At 31.8% G+C, this 20,938-nt stretch overlaps 1 protein-coding gene across 2 annotated transcripts in view; it reads left to right on the forward strand.

The window, feature by feature from the left end:
- Positions 1-4,183: 4,183 nt before the first annotated feature.
- Positions 4,184-20,938, forward strand: part of LOC124354074 (growth factor receptor-bound protein 2) — a 36,803-nt gene continuing 20,048 nt past the window's right edge. The window contains exons 1-3 of one of the 2 annotated variants that reach the window (XM_046804263.1): positions 4,184-4,711; positions 7,650-7,747; positions 15,963-16,082. In XM_046804263.1, coding sequence (XP_046660219.1) covers positions 4,634-4,711; positions 7,650-7,747; positions 15,963-16,082 — 296 coding nt within the window. In that variant the 5' untranslated portion in view covers positions 4,184-4,633. The remainder of the gene's footprint in view (positions 4,712-7,649; positions 7,748-15,962; positions 16,083-20,938) is intronic. The other variant, XM_046804262.1, reaches the window with a different exon arrangement.

Here is a 20,938-nt window from a genome sequence, read left to right on the forward strand (position 1 = left end):
CACGTTTAAACCACTTAAAAGACGATTTTTGAAAACCCAGCCTTATTGCACATCTACATCATAAGTACGACCACCATGCCAAATTTGAAGGATTCTGGGTCTTGTCGTTGTTGAGATAGAGCGATGAGTGAGTGAGTGAATGAGTGAGTGAGTGAGTGAGTGAGTGGATCAGTCAGTGGTATTTGGATTTTATAGGTATAGATACAATTAGCAGTGTATTTTCTTACAATCAGTTAAGTTTTCTTACCTCCATAAAGTCCAATTAAGTGATGATTAAATGTTTGTCAGTTCACGGGTGTATAGAAGGGGGGAGCTCAGAGGGATGAAGCCCCCCCCAAAACTTTTAAAGACAAACATTAAAATTGCACCTAGTCGTTTCATAAAGCTAGAATACTTCAAGAACCCCTCTTTTTGCAGGGTATTTTATACTTATTAAACCACCCGGTATATATCAGCCCCCTTCTAAATAATTTTCTATACATACTACTGCTGTCAGCTCCATGTGTATGAGATGATACTCCATCGTCAGAATTTGTTTTTTGTTCTTTTAGGACAAAAAGCTTAGAAAAACGCATCAAGTCCTATAAGGACTTATGCAATACTTCCGGAGTGACAGGATGTTCTGGATGGGTAAGAGTGGGGGTGGAGGCCGCCTCCTGTCGAGATCCATGAGGAAGAATTCAGGGCACTAATCTCAAGTAATGTTCTCTAGAAAGAAGGGGGGAGCCAGCTCTGAACCAGCCTCTCCAGTCAAAGCAGGCAGGGGATGGCACAACCTTATGTCTAGACTAGCAAGAACCTTTGACTATTAGGGAACAAATCCCACCAACTCCAACAGTCATCTCCCGCAGCAGAATAGATCCCATCGAATACCCTTGCACCCCAGAATGTCGACCTTTGCGGTTAGTGCGTGCCGTTCCTGGACATCCATAAGGTTGCGCAGATTTGAGTGACACATTGGATTTTGTGGTGCCCAGTGTGGGTTCAACCGGTAGGTATAAACAGGTCAAAAGTGAATCCTACTGGGGGAATCAGAATATGTTAAGATAAAAAAATCTCCGTAATAATATTGTTTTATAGTTTAAATTGTCCGTTAGACAACAAATACTCTGTCATAAAACCATTCATGCCTTGGAGTGCTAATATATGTAAATGAAGGCCTACATAGTTTTAAAATTTAAATTTAAAATATTATTGCATTAGGTTTTGTACATACAGCTACAAAGTTTCGTGGTTTGTATTATATTCTGGATAATTTTTAGAGGCTAAGTGGATTCCTTCTTGCAGTAGCGAGATAGGATGTAGTAAACATTTGGTGTTACCTATTATAGGGCAAAGCAGGAGTACACCACACCACGTGTCGCGAAACAGGCTTCACTGAGATTGCAGGTAAGTCTATAGCTTATTTCATTTTTAAGATTTTCTCCGAAGACATAGACAGATAGACAATATACAGAAAATGTGTCAGGCTGAGTGATAGATTTTAATGATACTCAGCCAAATTCCTTGGTTGGACATGCACCATTATAGAACTCATTCTTTTCTACGTAGAAGTGAAGTTTCATGTAGACTTTTAAGCTTACAAATTAAATCATTCCTCAGATATCTCACCACATGTTACAATCATATTTTTGTTTATTGCATTGGATTTTATATCAGTGTAAATAATACAAGTTTCCGTGAGCTAGGGAGTGTACCACAAAGCAAAATGCACTGAAATCAAACTTTGCCAACACCTTTAACCATTAACATTCATTGTATTATTTTTTCACCTGTGTGTATGGTGATGGGTTACTTTCGAATACAGCTGAGATTTACGGAATCAGCTGAGTTTCCCTCTTACTTTTCCTATCTAAACAATTCTTTTTCTATATAAATGTCTCTTCCTGTATGGCCAGGAGTACTAATAATCTTTGTTTTAAAATAAAGAAAATAAACAAACAGTAAATTTTTTATTAAACTTTTAATTACTAATTTTTATTTCTATTACAAAATTATATTAGTAAAATATATCTTAGCAAATTTAAATTTGAATTTTAAAACAATAATTACTAGACTATGAAATGTCAGATTATCTTTTATAAGGGTTGATGTGTTTCTTTCATTGTGATAAATGTACCTTTCAAAACTCACCTCGAAAGTTCTATTGCGGGGCTCGATAGCATTTTCCACTTTTGCCTTCGCCTCGTGCGTAAATACAATCTCACTCCACAATGTTCACTTTTGGGACTAGTAATGCAATGTACTTTTTTTTACTGCACGCATAAAGTATATGTGTCAATATGTTACACATATTGTTTATTGTCTTGATTACTTTTTTTAACTAATTTTGTTGAAATGGTACCCCAGTCCGGCAAAGAGTTTCCTATTGGTCTGGCCTATAGAATGGTAATTACCTGACGAGAAACTAAAGTATCAATTACAGCATTCGCGGCGCGATAAGCGTCGCCCACCACCACGGAGCTCCCTGGTATGTAGTGATGAAATTATTAGAAGAATCGCAGATATTCTTCACAAAAAGGAATATATCACAGGGATTCAGGATCTCAGAATACCTTAATTGGAAATTACTTTCCCTCAGATGACCGGAGGACTACCTTATTTACTACCGCCCAGAACTTTTTCGTATTAACTGCAGATTTAGTAGTTCATTAGTATAATTAAAAAGTATGACTCGTTTTATGATGCAATTTAAAATGTTACACTAATAAATAATTTTTTTTCCGCAATCGCATGCTTAACGGCGTTTTTTTTAAAGGATTTACTAAGTTTATTTCGATAACGAATTGAAGTAACGAAAGCAATGGTTATCTAGGATTTTAATGTTTATTGGTTGTGTTTATTTTTAGCCTTTTCAGATTACGGCAACTCACTAAGTGCAGCATTTCAATATAAACAGAAATACTAATACTAGCGCTCTCTAAAATAGGTTCCTCGTTTGAGTTTCCAAGATCTTTCCCACCATTTTCTCAACCACATTTATTGTAAAATGAGTCTGGTATTGAATATTGTGTGCACTTTTAAACCTACAACCGAACTAATACTGAATAATAATAACAAACTTGGGGTTCTATAATTTGAGAATACATTTAAGTTTGATCATTAGAGTTTTCATGCTTAACGGCGTTTTTTTTTTAAAGGATTTACTAAGTTTATTTCGATAACGAATTGAAGTAACGAAAGCAATGGTTATCTAGGATTTTAATGTTTATTGGTTGTGTTTATTTTTAGCCTTTTCAGATTGCGGCAACTCACTAAGTGCAGCATTTCAATATAAACAGAAATACTAATACTAGCGCTCTCTAAAATAGGTTCCTCGTTTGAGTTTCCAAGATCTTTCCCACCATTTTCTCAACCACATTTATTGTAAAATGAGTCTGGTATTGAATATTGTGTGCACTTTTAAACCTACAACCGAGCTAATACTGTATAATAATAACAAACTTGGGGTTCTATAATTTGAGAATACATTTAAGTTTGATCATTAGAGTTTTCATAAATTTGGTCAATAAATCTGTTACTGAGAGGCTCTGTAACTTTATCTGTACACACGAAAAAACATGCATAGTTTTTGAATTTCGAAAGAAGGTCATTCTTATTGAATAGGATTAATATTTAGTATATCGCAATTAATTGTAAGTCCTAAAAACATTATTCCGATGATTATTGTAATACTTTTCTAATGTATCATTAGACACAAAAAATATTTGAAATGACGCTGCGGTAAACTGGAAATAACCTGACTCGTAGTTAGTTCATCAAATAACCCACAGTTCTTACTCAATTTCAGGTTTTCTGGGACAGTTATAAATGCATTTTTTCAAGATATAAAAATATAACTGCCACAACTACAAATTATATACGTATATTTCACGTGTTATTTCCTGGAGTGAATAGTGTCCAGTATTGTGAATATTATCACTCTTTATAAAATTCCTTTCCTTTTCCCGTTTACTGTGTTTTACACTGGTTAAAAGTAAAAGGAATAGATCTCAATTCAATATGACATTTTATATGCAATAATATTAGTTAGATGATTGAATGTGTCTTTGTTGTGTTGGTAATGAACAAATCGGCTGCTACTGAGGAAAATCGTGATCCAAAAAGCAGACTAGAAAACAAACTTCTTTCAAACTCTAAGAAGTATGATCCGCAAATAAAATAGTCCCGAATTTAAAACTCATTTTAAAAACTAATCAGTCACATAATACTTCAAATAGTTTTGTAATTGAAAAGTAAAAGGAAATTAAATATATTATTTACTTTAAGACCAACATTAATGTAAAATTTTAATTCATAACAATTATATTGTTTGTTGATTCCTTCTGTGGCGAATTGTAAATGGTGTTGGATATGGGTCTTGTCGAGTAGTGTTGGGGGACAGTATTCGCCTTGAAGAAGATATATCATTAGTTTCCAGATTTAATTGTAATTCAAAGTGCAGTGGTTTTGTAAAATGAATTGATAAATATAATCACGTCTTATCAATTAGTTGAAGTGTGTTGATTGATTTTAGTTCTATTGGTGTATATTCAGAAAACTATAATCCTAACCTTATTTTATTTGGCCAAGGACAAACAGTCCTATTTGTTCTAGTATTTAGGATATTAGTTTTTATTACTTAACAGATAAAATGGAAGCCAGTGCTAAACACGATTTTAATGCTACAGCAGATGATGAACTAAGTTTCAGAAAAGGTCAAGTCTTGAAGGTATGATTCTCATTATTTCTCTTGAATTCTTTTACCATGATTCATAGGCTATGTTCCACATTGCAGTAATTAGTGTCATATTTTTACTATATTATAGAATTATTTTCCACGTTTAATTTATTTAGTTGCAAAATATGTAGCTGTAGAGAAGTATGTCTTAGAATATATGGAGAGAATATAACTAGACTTCCATATTTAAACTGTTCCATCTTGAGCTGTTATCTATGGAACTTGTCTGTTCCATATAATTGACACTAAATATTTATTTGAATTTGCCACAAATATGCATTTGACATAGTAATATTCTAGAAGTATTGAAATAGACACAAAATAGACATGGTTGTAGGGACTACATACCTATAATAAGTATTTTGTAAAAGATCATTTGTTGATATTCATTTTGTATAATATTTAGCCATGTTGCCTAAAATGATCTAAGACTACTTTTAATGGTTTCTTAACTAGTATACATTTATTTTGAGGACAATTTTTTAGACACTGGCAAACTATATTTCTCATACATATTAAGTTAAAAATTTTAATTCAACTTAATCTATCGATCTAGGAGACTGGGCGGAATCAGTGTTTTTGGATAGGTGAGGATAACAAACTAAGGTGGGATAGGCTGTGTAACAGGAGGTGATGACATTATGATCAGAATTCTGGTGAAAAGGACAAGGAATCGAGTGTGGAGAATAGGTTTAAGAACTGGTTGATTGAAGTGGCAATCAGAATTTCCCTGAGTGCCAGGCTGATTTTTGCCTCTGTGCAAAGGTTGGGTAGAGTGCAATAGAGGACCCAGTCTTTTATATCAAAATTATCAAACAATGTTGAATAATTATACCCATTGATATTTAATCAAACTACACTAAATAACATTAAAAGAGGATTAAGAGGAGAGACTGTGTTTGTCTTAGTTTCAAGATGTTTGTTTTGTTATTGCCTTTTTTTATTATTTAAATGTTATTCTTTATATCACCTGTTTTCATTTTATCGTTTGATTAATGGATAGTTCCTTTATTAATTATGAGATTATGAAGTTATTTAAACTATTTCTATTAATTTAAACAATGGCTTATTTAGTATTTTAGATAATTACATTGATATTGACTTATAGATATAAAATATTTATTATAATAATTTATTAGCTATATAAAAACCAGGTCCGCTTATCGTACCCTGCTCTAGAAGTTCACTAAATTGATTATAGATTGAACACATTATGCCAAAACCCTAGAGAGTTATTTATTTTTGCAATTCGTATGTTCTACAGATATCTGCCCACAACAAATTTATTTAACATAAATATTTTATATTCAAAGTTTAAATAGAGGAAAAAAGTCGTTTTCAAACGTCAAAACCAGATGACTGTAAAAAGTAATTTTAAAAAAATCTCTGCATCAAGTTATACAAAAGTTTTGACTTTTTTTTTAAGAACACTTTTGTTTTTTTAATGTACATAAGCTAATAGATTTTTTACCATGGTGATTGTATTTGAAATAACTATAGTCCAAGTTCAATTCAGTTGGAAGAAATTGGTAGATTTTGTGACAACTGGAATGAGATTTATATGTACTCAATAGCTCTGAAACTGTTTGAGTTATTAAATAATGTATAGGTCTATATAAAAAAAGTCCAGGAAATTATAAGCATTACAAAACATTTTTTGTTCTTCCTCTAAGTTCATAAATAACGTGAATTTATTAATAGATTAAATGGTCACCATAATGAAAAGAAATAGTATAAGGTTGCCAATGAACTTAGTCAAACAATTTTTAAATGATCAGTTTTTGTACCAAATTTGAACTTGTTTCAGCATTCCTATAGCTACTTCTTAATGATAGAAAAGTTATGAGATTTACATGTAATCAATAGCTTATCTTGAAAACCTTTTTGAGATACCAAATAATAGCTGGTTAAAACGTTGTATTAAATAATCTAAAAAAGTATTCCAGAACATGTTTTATTTTTTCTCTAGGTTTATATATATAACGGAGAAAGGGGATAGAAAAGTTTCTTATGGATTTACACATAATAATAATATCTCCAAAACCGTTTGAGATATCCAAAAATTGTTTTTACATTTTGTTGCTTAGTTAATTTCAAGACTCAGATACTGTTCTTTCGCTTTTGTGGTGCTAGTAACTAGTGAGTATTGTTCTGCAAATGGAATATAAAAGTACTGATGTGAGTGAACCTTAAAATAGTATTGTGTCAGAATTGCCAAAAAAGATGCTGAACCAAATATTGTTTTTAATGTAATAGGAATTAATCAAAATGAATCCATATGTTTAAAAAGTGTTGCTATTTATTTTGAAAGATCCATTGCCTAAGTTCTTATAATGTACCAAACATTATTTGTGAATTTCGGCTTATGGTACAAGGTTGTTTCGAACAATTATTTTTCTGTTAAATTTTTGTTCAAAATGCTTTGGTGCTACATTTATCTTACTCAGAATGAAATTTGAAATGATTTGTATATTTTGAAATTTGTATAAGTACATTTTAAAAAACAATTACACCTCATAAATTAAATAAAATGTAGACTATTATTACTTGCCAGTCAATAATACCATCTTTTAAACAAAAATGGTAAGTAATTTGTTTTTCTTCACCTTATACATTTTTATGATGTATAATGTATGATATTTGAACACATTTTTGTATTTAAAACATAATTTAAAAAAAACCATGTCATATGCTTGAAAATGGGCCAGCATTTGAAAGTGATATAGATCAGATAACACTTGGAGGGTTACACAGGAAAATCAAGTTTCTATTAAAAACTTAATTTTGACTACCATAGTACTGTATTTAGATATTAATGGTAAAAGTTAGGTGGGCAAACATCCACATTTAATATTAACAGAGACTGCACTGTGTAAAGAAAATTCACAAATGCTATTATGGTTTATTGACCAAATGTTTCTTTTTGCAGATTTTAAACATGGAAGATGACATGAACTGGTATAGAGCAGAACTTGATGGGAAAGAGGGACTGATTCCTAGTAACTACATTGAAATGAAAAACCATGAGTAAGCAGATTGAATTATTATATATTATTAATTTTATAGGTTTGCATTCTCAAGAAACTGCTTTCTGCTGTCAAGAGAATTTAATTAGCAGTTTTGTTCTTCTGTAGTTCTTGTATAGTACTCATAAAAATGTAATTAGTGTAAATAAGGAAGACTTTTACAATTAAGATGAGAATCTAGGTCAGGGAAGTAAATACTTATTGAAATTAAACCAACAAGATTCTCATAAGTGAATTAATAATAGGATATCTATATATATAAAAATGAATGTTTGTATGTTTGTCCTTTATGGAATCGTGAACTATTGGACCGATCATGATGAAAATTTGTACGTATATGTATTTTTCCACGGAGAAGGTTTATAAGCTATGCCCATCCCTTTCCCGATTCAGGATTCCGCCCCACTGGTTACAGAAATACCCATAAGAAATGCATTGCAGCAAACATATGTTAACGTCTTTTCAAATTTTTAATCAGCTGTTCTTTGTAAACATATATTACACTTATAGTTTTAAAGCATAGAGTAAGCTTAAGAGAAACGACAAAATTTGTTTAAACTGTTTTTTGCAATCACTGTTAAACATAGACTTTACTATCCAGATAATACAATTCAAATTTGACGTAAAAATTCACCTTTAACTGCAATATTTATTTAATATAAACCATGCTCATGCTTGATCAGAAGAGTAATGCAGATATCATAATTACTATCTTACGTTGGCTACAAATATAAAGAATGTTATAAAATCAACCTTAGTTGTTTTTTTTGACAGAAGTATGGTTATCAAAACTCCGTGTGTACATATTCTCTCGATCGAGACAACAAAGCAAGCTCAATCGTGGCATCGGAGATATAACTAATTTAATCTAAAATTTATTATAGTAAAAAAAAAAAATTTACTAAGTAATATAAGGACTTCGGTTCTTAAGATTTGCGTGCGAAGCCGTGGGTAACAGCTAGATAGAGGCAGGAATATGGTACATACCTTCATAATACGCCCAAGAGGCTCACGATGGAACGACTATCAATTATCTCAGCAATGTTTAGAATGTGATAGAAAAAGAATAAGTGAATATAGTGTACTGTTTTCAACGGGAAATTGCGTGCGAAGCCGCGGGCAACTTTTGCAAAAAATTATTGAAATGCGCAGCAAAGCGCGCCGGGCCCGCTAGTAGGATATAAATAAAAATAACAAAACAAACCAAATATGTCATTTAGCTTACACTTTATAAATGACATCTGGTGCATGAGTGTTATATATAATCTGTAGACAGTAGAGAAAATACATTATTACTAAGGATGTTGCAGTAAATTTCTAGATCACATGGAAACTAACAACAAGGAAACCAAATGTATTAAGTATTTGGCATAAAGTTTGATACCAAACTCAAATTTTGAAGTCAAATTTATAGTTCAGTAAACAGGAGAACATAAAATTTGTCTTTTAAAGCTGAATAGTAACTTAACCCTCTCAGTGCAATAGTTTTAAATTTTTGTGCATAAATTCTGAAATTTAACACAGATATTCTGTGATTGTATGTAGATTTCATAGAATTCTGCCTATTTTTCTTAAATTTAAAAATATTAAAGACAATTTTGTTAAGAGGTATTGAATTGTCCTTTGTAAGGGACTGTTTTACCACTAGAAGTATGGAGCTTGAATTTTAATTAATTATTTTGTAGTAATCTAAGGATCAAAATAAGTAAAATAGACGTTCTGTTATAAAATAATTGTTTATTTTATACAGTTAGTAATAAAATCTAAATATAGCAAGATTTTACTTTATAAATGTCATGTGTTATATATTTTTCGGGTTTTACTCTCTTGAGTTTTTATAATAAACACCATAAAACTATCAAATTATATAAAGCAATTGTTCATTGATAAGATAAAGTTCACGGAAGACATTTATTTTGATGGAATTGTAATGCATGGTGGTACTTGACATTTGGTTTAATAGATGAAGGATTTTCTGGTCTAACCAGAATTTTTGAACCTAGAATTAGAGATGATTTTTCCATCAAACCTGATGATTTTAAAAGGATCAATAATTTGTTCAAAATAGTAAAACACAATCTGTGTTACACCTGATCTAAACATTTGATCCCTTGCATCCTTTGAGTGGAATAGTCCCTTCAAAGGGATGATGTTTAAAAACATGCCCTAATGCTTACTATAAATCTGTAAAATATCAAATTGGGTTTTATTAGTGTTGATAAACATTTCTTTATGACAACAATTTCAACTTAAAAACATTATTATTCACAACAAAGAAAAATTCAATACAATTTGGCCATCTGTGCAGTTAGTAGCAGCTCCACGTTTCTCAACATTTATGAAAATCCAAATAGTTAGAAATAGCTCCTACAGAGTGTGCAAATTTTCAGTATTGTCATGCAACTTTCTATAGTGGTGATACCACAAACTAAAATAAAAATAACTTAACACAGTACATTGTAAACCAAATAAATTGTCCCTGGAAAGTGACAAATCCACTTGAAAGGTAAACATTAGTGGATAGGTGATTGAACAACTGATGATTGTTAGTTGTACAGCAAAAATATATCAAAATAGAAGTTTCAGATGTTGCACATTTTTTTCCACAATTACTGACAAAGAATCTGTTTTACTGACTGGCTGATAGTGTGAGAACTAGGTAATATTTAGATACAGAATCATACTATTTGTGTTACATGCTGCTTATAGGTTAATCTTTTTAATTGATTGAAAAGAAGGTGGTCTGTTCATCCTATAACTATTCATATAATGTTCGTTATTACATAAATAGTATGTAGGATACTAATCTTTTAGCTGTATGTAGTATGCTTATCATATATAAATGTTTGCTAAAAAAATAATTTGACATCATTCTACAAATTGAAAATGTTACAAAAAAAATTAGTAGGTCTATACATTTTTGTTTTAGTATTTTGTTCGTTTGATAACCTACTATATTTGTTCCTCGCTTATTACACCATGATTTTTAACTTATACAGGGTGATTCATGAAGTTCTCCCCCCACTTCTACAGCACATTGTACTAGTAAAAAAAATGAAAAAATGTTATATAAACATAGGTCCGAAAACGCTTCGTTAGCGAGTTACAGCTAGCGAAAGATTTCGCCTGAATTCCTGGGTAAAGAGTAAAATAAAGCCATACTGAACTTTTGGAAAGGTTAATTAAGTAAGAAATATCGTGGATTCTTATGTATTTTTACCTGATAAAGCTAATAAAATAGGTTTCAGAACTGTACCTGTAGTAGTTTTTGAGGGATTCAGGGTTAAATGCAAAAAATTGGGGCACAAAACAATGTTTTTTTAAGTTTGATGTACAATAACTTTGTTAAATTGGTAATAAATACATAAAATCAACAAACATTAATTGTAGAGAATTTAATTCTGAGAAAATTGATATAATCAAAGTCTAAAATAAAACAGAAATAAGTACCAAAAAATCGATTTTATTCAGTATAATACATTACTAGCTGTAAAGAAATACCGTACGGTATTTAGTTAAAATAAAACAAAAACAAAATGTTTGTTCCTTAATGATGAGATAAATTGAGAAAACAAGATTAACTGTTAAATAAATTTGTTTGTAAATAAAAATATCATGTTTTATTACGTTGTATTTTTTTTTTTAAATAAAAATTTACATCAAGTGTTCGAAAATAAATGAAGCAAACATTTTCCCATTATGGTTTACTAATCATCGAAATGCAGTTTTTTGTTTTATTAATTTCTAAGTTGGTAACGCACGAATAACAGCTGATCAACAATGGTATTCTGTACTGTTACGTTAGAACTGTGTATTAGTGGTGTTTTGCAAGCTACAGCAGGAGATCGGGTTCTGTGAATCGTGTTATTAAATGCAATTTTTCTGTGAGTTATAATTCGATTGTTTATTCAGCGAAAAAATGCCTTACTTATTTACATCAGAGGAATACGCTGATATGGTTTTTATTTTGGGTTACTGTAATGGTAATGCTAGAGCTGCTGTAGAAGAATATGAACTACGTTACCCTAATAGGAGGATTCCAGATACCAAAACAATTTCAGGAACTTTTCGTACTCTTCGGGAAACAGGATCACTACCAAGTACTAGAACCAATTATGAACGAGCTGTCCAACTTGATGATGATATTGTTATTAATGCTGTTCATCGCAGTCCAGGTGTAAGTACACGACGTATTTCTAGGCGGATAGGAGTTTCGCAGTCAACGGTGTGGAGGTCACTTAATCGAAACAAATTTTATCCGTTTCATAAAAAAAAGGTTCAACATCTACAGCTAGGGGATGGTCCGCTTCGCTTGGAGTTTTGCAACTTTTTGAATATTAATAATCAACTCTACAAGCGTATTTTGTTTACGGATGAGGCACAATTCACTCGTGATGGTGTCAATAACTTGCACAATGAACACTCATGGGCAGAAGAAAATCCACATGAGGTAGTGGAACAGAACTTTCAACACCGATTTAGCGTCAATGTCTGGTGTGGCCTTTTGCACAATCGGCTGATTGGACCTTTCATATTACCTGGACGCCTAAATGCTGAGTTCTATTTGCATTTCCTTCAAGAAGAGTTGCCGCAGCTGTTAGAGAATGTTCCTTTACATCTCAGAAAAAATTTATACTTCCAGCATGACGGAACACCTCCCCACTTTTCACGTGCCGTTTCTGCTTACTTAAATCATCAATTTCCTGGACACTGGATTGGTCGTGGAGGGCCTCACCCTTGGCCACCAAGATCACCAGATCTATCTCCAGTGGATTATTGCATCTGGGGATGGATGAAAGACATTGTATACAAGACAAAAGTGAATTCTCGTGATGAATTAATTGCCCGTATTATGGATTCGGCTGTGCAGATACAGGGAAGTCCTGAAAAATTAAGAAACGCAACAAAAGCAATACACAAACGTGCTGCAAAATGTATTGATAATGATGGCCTCATTTTCGGACATCTATTATAAAAAGGTGCGTACGGTTGGCCCAACCTGATTAATTTTGCTTAAAACTAGTAATGTATTATACTGAATAAAATCGATGTTTTGGTACTTATTTCTGTTTTATTTTAGACTTTGATTATATCACTTTTTTCAGAATTAAATTCTCTACAATTAATGTTTGTTGATTTTACATTGTTTCGTGCCCCAATTTTTTGCATTTAACCCTGAATCCCTCAAAAACTACTACAGGTACAGTTCTGAAACCTATTTTATTAGCTTTATCAGGTAAAAATACATAAGAATCCACAATATTTCTTGCTTAATTAACCTTTCCAAAAGTTCAGTATGGCTTTATTTTACTCTTTACCCAGGAATTCAGGCGAAATCTTTCGCTAGCTGTAACTCGCTAACGAAGCGTTTTCGGACCTATGTTTATATAACATTTTTTCATTATTTTTACTAGTACAATGTGCTGTAGAAGTGGGGGGAGAACTTCATGAATCACCCTGTATAAAAATGACAGAACAGTATTTAATACTTGTATCACATATTAGTAGTTTACGATAACTTGAGCAGCATTAATTTGAAGATACATACCATAGTTAAAAATTACAAAAATACTATCTGTCTATGTGTGTTTTTTTTAACAAACCATAGTTCCTTATTAACATTTAAAAATAATAACTTCAAATTTTGATTAATACTAGCGGGCCCGGCGCGCTTTGCTGCGCATTTCAATAATTTTTTGCAAAAGTTGCCCGCGGCTTCGCACGCAATTTCCCGTTGAAAACAGTACACTATATTCACTTATTCTTTTTCTATCACATTCTAAACATTGCTGAGATAATTGATAGTCGTTCCATCGTGAGCCTCTTGGGCGTATTATGAAGGTATGTACCATATTCCTGCCTCTATCTAGCTGTTACCCACGGCTTCGCACGCAAATCTTAAGAACCGAAGTCCTTATATTACTTAGTAAATTTTTTTTTTTACTATAATAAATTTTAGATTAAATTAGTTATATCTCCGATGCCACGATTGAGCTTGCTTTGTTGTCTCGATCGAGAGAATATGTACACACGGAGTTTTGAGAACCATACTTCTGTCAAAAAAAACAACTAAGGTTGATTTTATAACATTCTTTATATTTGTAGCCAACGTAAGATAGTAATTATGATATCTGCATTACTCTTCTGATCAAGCATGAGCATGGTTTATATTAAATAAATATTGCAGTTAAAGGTGAATTTTTACGTCAAATTTGAATTGTATTATCTGGATAGTAAAGTCTATGTTTAACAGTGATTGCAAAAACAGTTTAAACAAAATTTGTCGTTTCTCTTAAGCTTACTCTATGCTTTAAAACTATAAGTGTAATATATGTTTACAAAGAACAGCTGATTAAAAATTTGAAAAGACGTTAACATATGTTTGCTGCAATGCATTTCTTATGGGTATTTCTGTAACCAGTGGGGCGGAATCCTGAATCGGGAAAGGGATGGGCATAGCTTATAAACCTTCTCCGTGGAAAAATACATATACGTACAAATTTTCATCATGATCGGTCCAATAGTTCACGATTCCATAAAGGACAAACATACAAACATTCATTTTTATATATATAGATTGCATTTACTGATTACCACATTTAAATGGATTCAATGCACATATTTAGGAGACATGTGTTTTGTTTTGAGGGGGAAAAAGTTTATTTCACTGTTTATCATTATTTAATATGGTGTTAATGATCATCCAAATATTGAAAGAATGAACCTCATAATATGAGAAAAATGGCTATTTCAATGTCATTACTTAATAAGTTATAATTTTAAATACTTTATTCATCAGGTGTTTTTTCTAGATTAAGTCATTATTCCTGTCTTTGGATGACAAATTGGTTCCATATTTTAGGCAGTATTTTTCTAAAACTAATAATCACAAGTATTTGATTTAAGGAACAATGTGTAGTTAATTTTTATTGCAACAATTTTTTTGTAGCCTACACTGATTTTTGGAGGCATTTGCAATCAAACTCTCAGGAGTTTTGATATAAATGAAAAAAATAATGGTTTATAACTTTTCAAAACTGTACTGCAAAATAGCGATATTTCCAATAGGAAAACTACTCAATTTTATCAGTAAATAAATACTTCTGTATAGAAATTCATAGCTCCAAGAAGACACAGTTAAAGCTAACGATAACAACACATGTGCTCAACATGTACTACCTGCCTGCCATTGTTGGAGTCATTGTCAGTGGATCAGGTGACTTGTTGTATCTCCAACATACGAATGTATGGGTAGATGCAATGCACAATTTATCCTTGATATATGAGATTGCTGTCGTTTTCTAAAGATGTGACACACTCTACAATCTACATGATACAACGACTGATGTTTTGTACAACAGTGTGTAAAAAGCCTCACTTGTTTCTATTTCGTTACAATACGCACAAATTTTGTTGGATCTTGACAATGACACAAATTGGATGAAAGAATTTTAAGATATTTCACCAGATAATTAACACTCATAATTCTTTGCTTATCTAGAAATACATTATTGTTTATGAAGAAAGTTTTTATATTTGGAGTTCTTTTACTAGTACCCTTATTATTTGTGTTAGTAATAAGAATATTTTATCAACTTTTTCTCCATTTTCCAATATATTTATTACATTAGGCTACCTAGGTAGCATTTATCATAAATAGTTTTTAAACTGTTTAATCTTAATTTGGTTCTAATAGCTAATAGCTGGTTCTATTAAGACTTTGTTTAGTTTATTGGATAATATATCATGCGTTTCATTTTGTACAGGTTAATATTTTGCCAAGCACTTTGGAAAGGTCACAAAATATGTGCTCCTATATGTGAGCAAGATCTAGGCAGATAACACTGTAGGAGAATACTTTCTGCTCAATAATCTGCAGTGCAGAGGGACAAACAGAAGCAGTCCAGGAAGGTAGAGGATGTGTGAGGCTTGTGAGTGGGTCACTCATAATGAAAGTTTACTGTACTTATCCAATTTTTGTAATAATTTAAAATGGTGAGAACAGTAACATTGCTGAATTACAATACAACACCATTTTTTGGACCTAAATACCAATGATACCAACCTACCAATGAGAGCTTATGTCTCAAGCTTACATTGCCAGTGTCATGACTATAAGACACAGATAGTCGCTATTAATAAGATAGTGACTGTAAAAATAGTTATACTATTCAGAGACTAGCCTTTTAGTAGTTGAATGTGTGTTTTGTTGACAGTTGGTACTATGGCAGAATCACAAGGGCGGATGCTGAGAAGTTGCTGCTAAACAAACATGAGGGCGCTTTTCTCATAAGAGTTAGCGAGAGTTCGCCTGGGGATTTTTCGCTTTCTGTCAAGTAAGCAGTGGGTTTTTAATTGATTACTTAATACACTACTGTAGTTATGAAAGTATCCAATGAAGATCTTTTAAACAAACAACCACATGTTGGCAAATGAAAATTCTTGTAGTTTGATTTTTTGTTGCAATCAAACACATACAGAAGGATTCTGGAGGAAAATATGTTCAACAAATTTCTGTTTTTCAATTTCATTTGCTGATTTTAATTGAAGTTTAACATTCTGGTTTATATTAATTAAGAAGTATTTGACTTCTATGGTGAAGGATTTGTTGATTGGTGAATGAGTGGGGAGGGTGAGAAGTGGGGGATGTGAGATTCAAGGGGTGTGAGGGCGAGGAGAGGAGGGTAAGAGAAAGCAATATCTTAGCTCAATCCTATTAAGTACTTGGAAATATTAATTGAAAACATACAGGAAAGCAAATAAGGTATCTTTTCCTATACAAATATAATAGTGAATGTGAGGAAAAATGAGGCACAAAGACAGTGGCTGATTGTCCAGTTTTTTCTGGGACTGGATCACAGTTATAACAATGATGCAGCTATTTACAACAGTTACAGTTATTCACAGCCTACAGTGATGGGCGATTGTGACTTTGTAAATCATTCTATTACTGTAAACGATTATTTATTTATTTACTCTTAAGCATCACATTGCATCATAATTTTATGGCAGGTGATTTGTGGTGAACCTTAAAAGACTAAATTAACGCATTAAAATCCTTAAAATATAGAGGGTGTCCTATAGAGGGGGAACTGTGTATCAATATTTTCTGGTATTATTCTTGGACCAATTTCAAATCAAAATTTCATATTCATACTTTCTAAAACTCAATAATTACCTAAATAGTCACCATTTTGTTTTTTTCATTTAACTATTTTAAATTTGAGAACGGCATGTTGTATTAAGTTGAAATTTGATATATATCTTTATGACCAAAAGGTTTAATTACAGAAAAAATTATAAATGTTGTACAAGCAATATTTTCAAAATGGCGGCTTCTTAAAATCAATAAGTGTTAATGCCTTAAAATCAAAATATGATCAGAAAGTCACAGTTATTACATTTCGGTTAGACAATTTAATCAGAAATCCAATGATGCTTTTAACACTTTGTACCCTGAGCCCGAGTATAGGTCGGGCCGCGTCGGCAGCACCTGCTACCGGCGCCCGAGTACAGCTCGGGTCGTGTTATTTAATTGTATTATTTAGCTCAGTCATCTTATTTTTGGATTCAAACATTTTGATTATGTTCATTGGTTGTCTAAGTTCGTATTTGTTGGTTTTGAGATCCCTGGGTCTCGTTTTAGTAATGAAATACGTATATTTTTCGTCGTAGTACAAGCGAGTCTAGACAGCTGATTGTAGGCTCCGCGGCTGATCGTCGGTACTGTCAGTTTGCTTTTTAGTGTTTCACGTTGTGTGTTGTTGTGAGTCTTAGTGATGTCTTACTAAGTTTTCTACAAATCTAGCCGACAAATACTGAAGCAAATGTTATTATAATGTATTCTAAATGTGAGTTTAACTGTTTGTAAATAATCAGAACATTAGTTTCTTACTGAATGAGTAAAGGCAAATGCAAGCAATGTGAGGTTATCCGTGTGTTTTGTTTTGTATTTACACCTGCTTTGTTCTTTCTTCTCGACTTTCCGTTGATTATCTTTTATATTCTTATTATTTTCGAGTTTAAATAATATGGGTGATGAAATCAAAAGTGATGCTATTCGCGATCTTTTGTTTGACTCCGAGTTGGAAAGTGACGATGATTTTGATACACACCTGGGACCAAATATTGATTTTATGAACGATCTAAACGAAAATGTGCGAGATCCTGTATTTGATTCAGACCATTGTGCTTTAAAAATTACCACACTACGGTGAACTACCTGAACTAACAAGTTATGTAGCAAAAACTTTTTTTGTATTTTTAAAATAAAATTCAATATTACGTAATAATTTTATTTTGAAAATAAACTTTATATTTGAATACATTTAAAAAAAGTATGTATCTCTATCTTTAAAAAGATATATAGTATGAGTTTATAACATAATTACTGTAATAACACAGAATTTTTTTAAAAGCATCATAAAACCCCCAGGGAGCCACGCCGAAACATGTATTAAGGGCCCAGGGTACAAAGTGTTAAAAAACCGAGTACTAAACAATATGCACCCACTGTCATGTGAAAGCACTGTTGGTGAGTCATAACGAACAGCGGTTTCAGTATTAACTGCTCTAATCAGCTGATTTTAACATAACATTGTTGAATTCTGAGCGTAATAATATCTTGCAGGATTTAGGTTTCTTTTGATGTGAGGAAGCATGGTAAACAACAAGGATATGGTAACTTTATACTTTAATGCAGATGGTAGTCAACAAGATACCTGGGCTCTGATAGTATGCTTGTATTTATTTAGAAGGAGATGATAAGATTTTGTTCTTAGCAATGATTTCAATGATCTACAAGAAGCAACAATGGTCCAAGGATGGGGGAAAATTTCCTCATAAATTCACCACCAAACATGATACAGAACCCAAAACTACTCCCTGTTCCAAAGTTTATATATATATTTATATCTATGCTATATAATATGGCTCGTGGAAATGATAACTGCTCCAAAAAGCCCAAACAAGTTGAAACAATACAAATATTAATGTTACAAATATCTCAGCTAGATTCGTTGGCCAGCTTGGTATGCCATTTTCATTCCAATATGGTTTACTTTTTAAACTGTATAAGAATTTACAACTAAATTATTTTTAAACATAGAGAAAAAGTGTTCTGAAATGCTTATAACATTTTCTAAATTTTGTATAAATAACAACTTTTTGTATATCTAACAGTTTCAAAATATAGATTACATGTAAATCCTAAATACATTTTTAATGTTCCTGCTGTCCCAAAATCTACCTACTTCTGTCTAAGGCAAAAGGGCTATTTGTTTTGCAAATAATTTGTGTAAATGGACTTCTAGCTTTGTGTCTTCTTGGTTTAAACCAAGTTATTGATAGATTATTTACCCATATATTGGGCACATTTTCAAAATAAATATGCTATAGCCATCAAATTTAGGCTAATTATCTATATATCCAATATTTGACAATATAAAAGTATATTGCCTTTTTGAATGGAAATTTAAATTTAACCCATCACATTTGAATAATTTGTTATTTTTAATAATTTTCCAAACAAACATATAGCCTACTTGTATGTTTTGACAGATGTACAATAGCCTATTTCCAAAACATGGTGGCTATAGGTTTCTCACATTTTATGGCAACCAAAGAATATGATGATAAATAAGAATGTAGTTATAGTTTGACTTCAATAATTAGACTATCAAGAATATTCCAACGTCTGTGATATAAAAAAATGGACCATCTTCTTTTTGTGGCAAAGAAGGCTCACTGATCCATATAGTAGTGCTGATCACGTTGAATTTATTGTTTGGTTCGGTTGTACAATCAACTCATGGACATGTCTGATTTGTTGTGTGACTCGTGTCTGTTAGCCTAATCTATTGTGTCAACTTTCAAGGTCAAATCACAGCTGTTATTGACACAGCATGTTAAGAATTAAATTGGTCTTGAAAGAAAAACCTTACTTGGAAAACAATAGAACCATGTACTGAATATAAAGTACATTATTCCATTGTAAAAAAAAACATGAAATGGCTAATATATTGTTTAAAATAATGAATTCCCAATGTTCCCAATGGTCCTTTTAAGGATGACACTGTCATACGTCTTTTGGATGTGTTCAGCTATATATATATAAAAGGAGTTAGATAATTTGTTGATAGTCATGAGTGTGCAAGCAAGTGCACGTGTGTGTGTATGTGTGTATATATATATATATATATATACGCACATGTGCACTCATGACTATCAACAAATTTACTACTGCTGCTGCTTTGTTTAAGATCCCAAATAAAAAATTTGATACATGGGAACGGGTCATGGCTGTAGCTTCTTACAGCCATGACTCGTTCCCATGTATTAAATTTTACAACGCAAGCACTCCAGTTTATCCCTTGTCAAAGCTGCTGTGTGAGGATTGGCATCATATTAAAACACAATGACATCTCTGATGGCTACACCATGTCTTTTGTTCTTGTACAAAATTTTTGATGGTTTTATTATTGCCATTTTCATGGCTGATACCCAACTCTGAAGCAATTTCATCAGGAGTGAGCACATAGGTTGAGAAATTTCAAACGAGAATAGTTTATATCACTGGATAGTTTATCTTCTCGAAAGTTTCCTTAATCCAGGGTATTAAATTAAATATGAGAACTAAGGAAGTTGCTAAATTTTACAAAAACTTAACATCAGGGCCCAAAATAAGAATTCTCCCAAATAAATTGATTTTTACACTGTTATTAAATGTAATACAAATAATATGATTTTTATCCAATTCAAATTTCCATTTAGTCAGAGAAAGTGTTCTGAAAATGTTTTAAAGCTTACAACATAAAATATAAAAAAATAGCTGTGTGAAAAAGAAACATAACAGGTCATATTTCCATTAGTACTAGTAAACACTCAAGTGATTCACCCCAAATATATATATTTATCAATTTCCAAATCACAGAAGCAAAACCTTAATCTTCTAATAATTGATTGATGTTTTTATTGCAAAGCAGTAGGTACATTATTGAAAATTATTTAAGAAAATATAGATACAGTGATGTAAAAAACATCTAAATTCATACTCATTAAATTGTTATCTATGCCTTACACATTATGCCTCAACTGAATAATTGATTTTTGTAGAAATATGTCTTTGTAGAAACAGGGTTTTCTTGCATCTCAGTCACAGTATTTTTACAATTTTATCCAAAGGAAATTGATA

The sequence above is a fragment of the Homalodisca vitripennis genome, chromosome 2, assembly GCF_021130785.1.
Source record: "Homalodisca vitripennis isolate AUS2020 chromosome 2, UT_GWSS_2.1, whole genome shotgun sequence".
Taxonomy (NCBI): Eukaryota; Metazoa; Arthropoda; class Insecta; order Hemiptera; family Cicadellidae; genus Homalodisca; species Homalodisca vitripennis.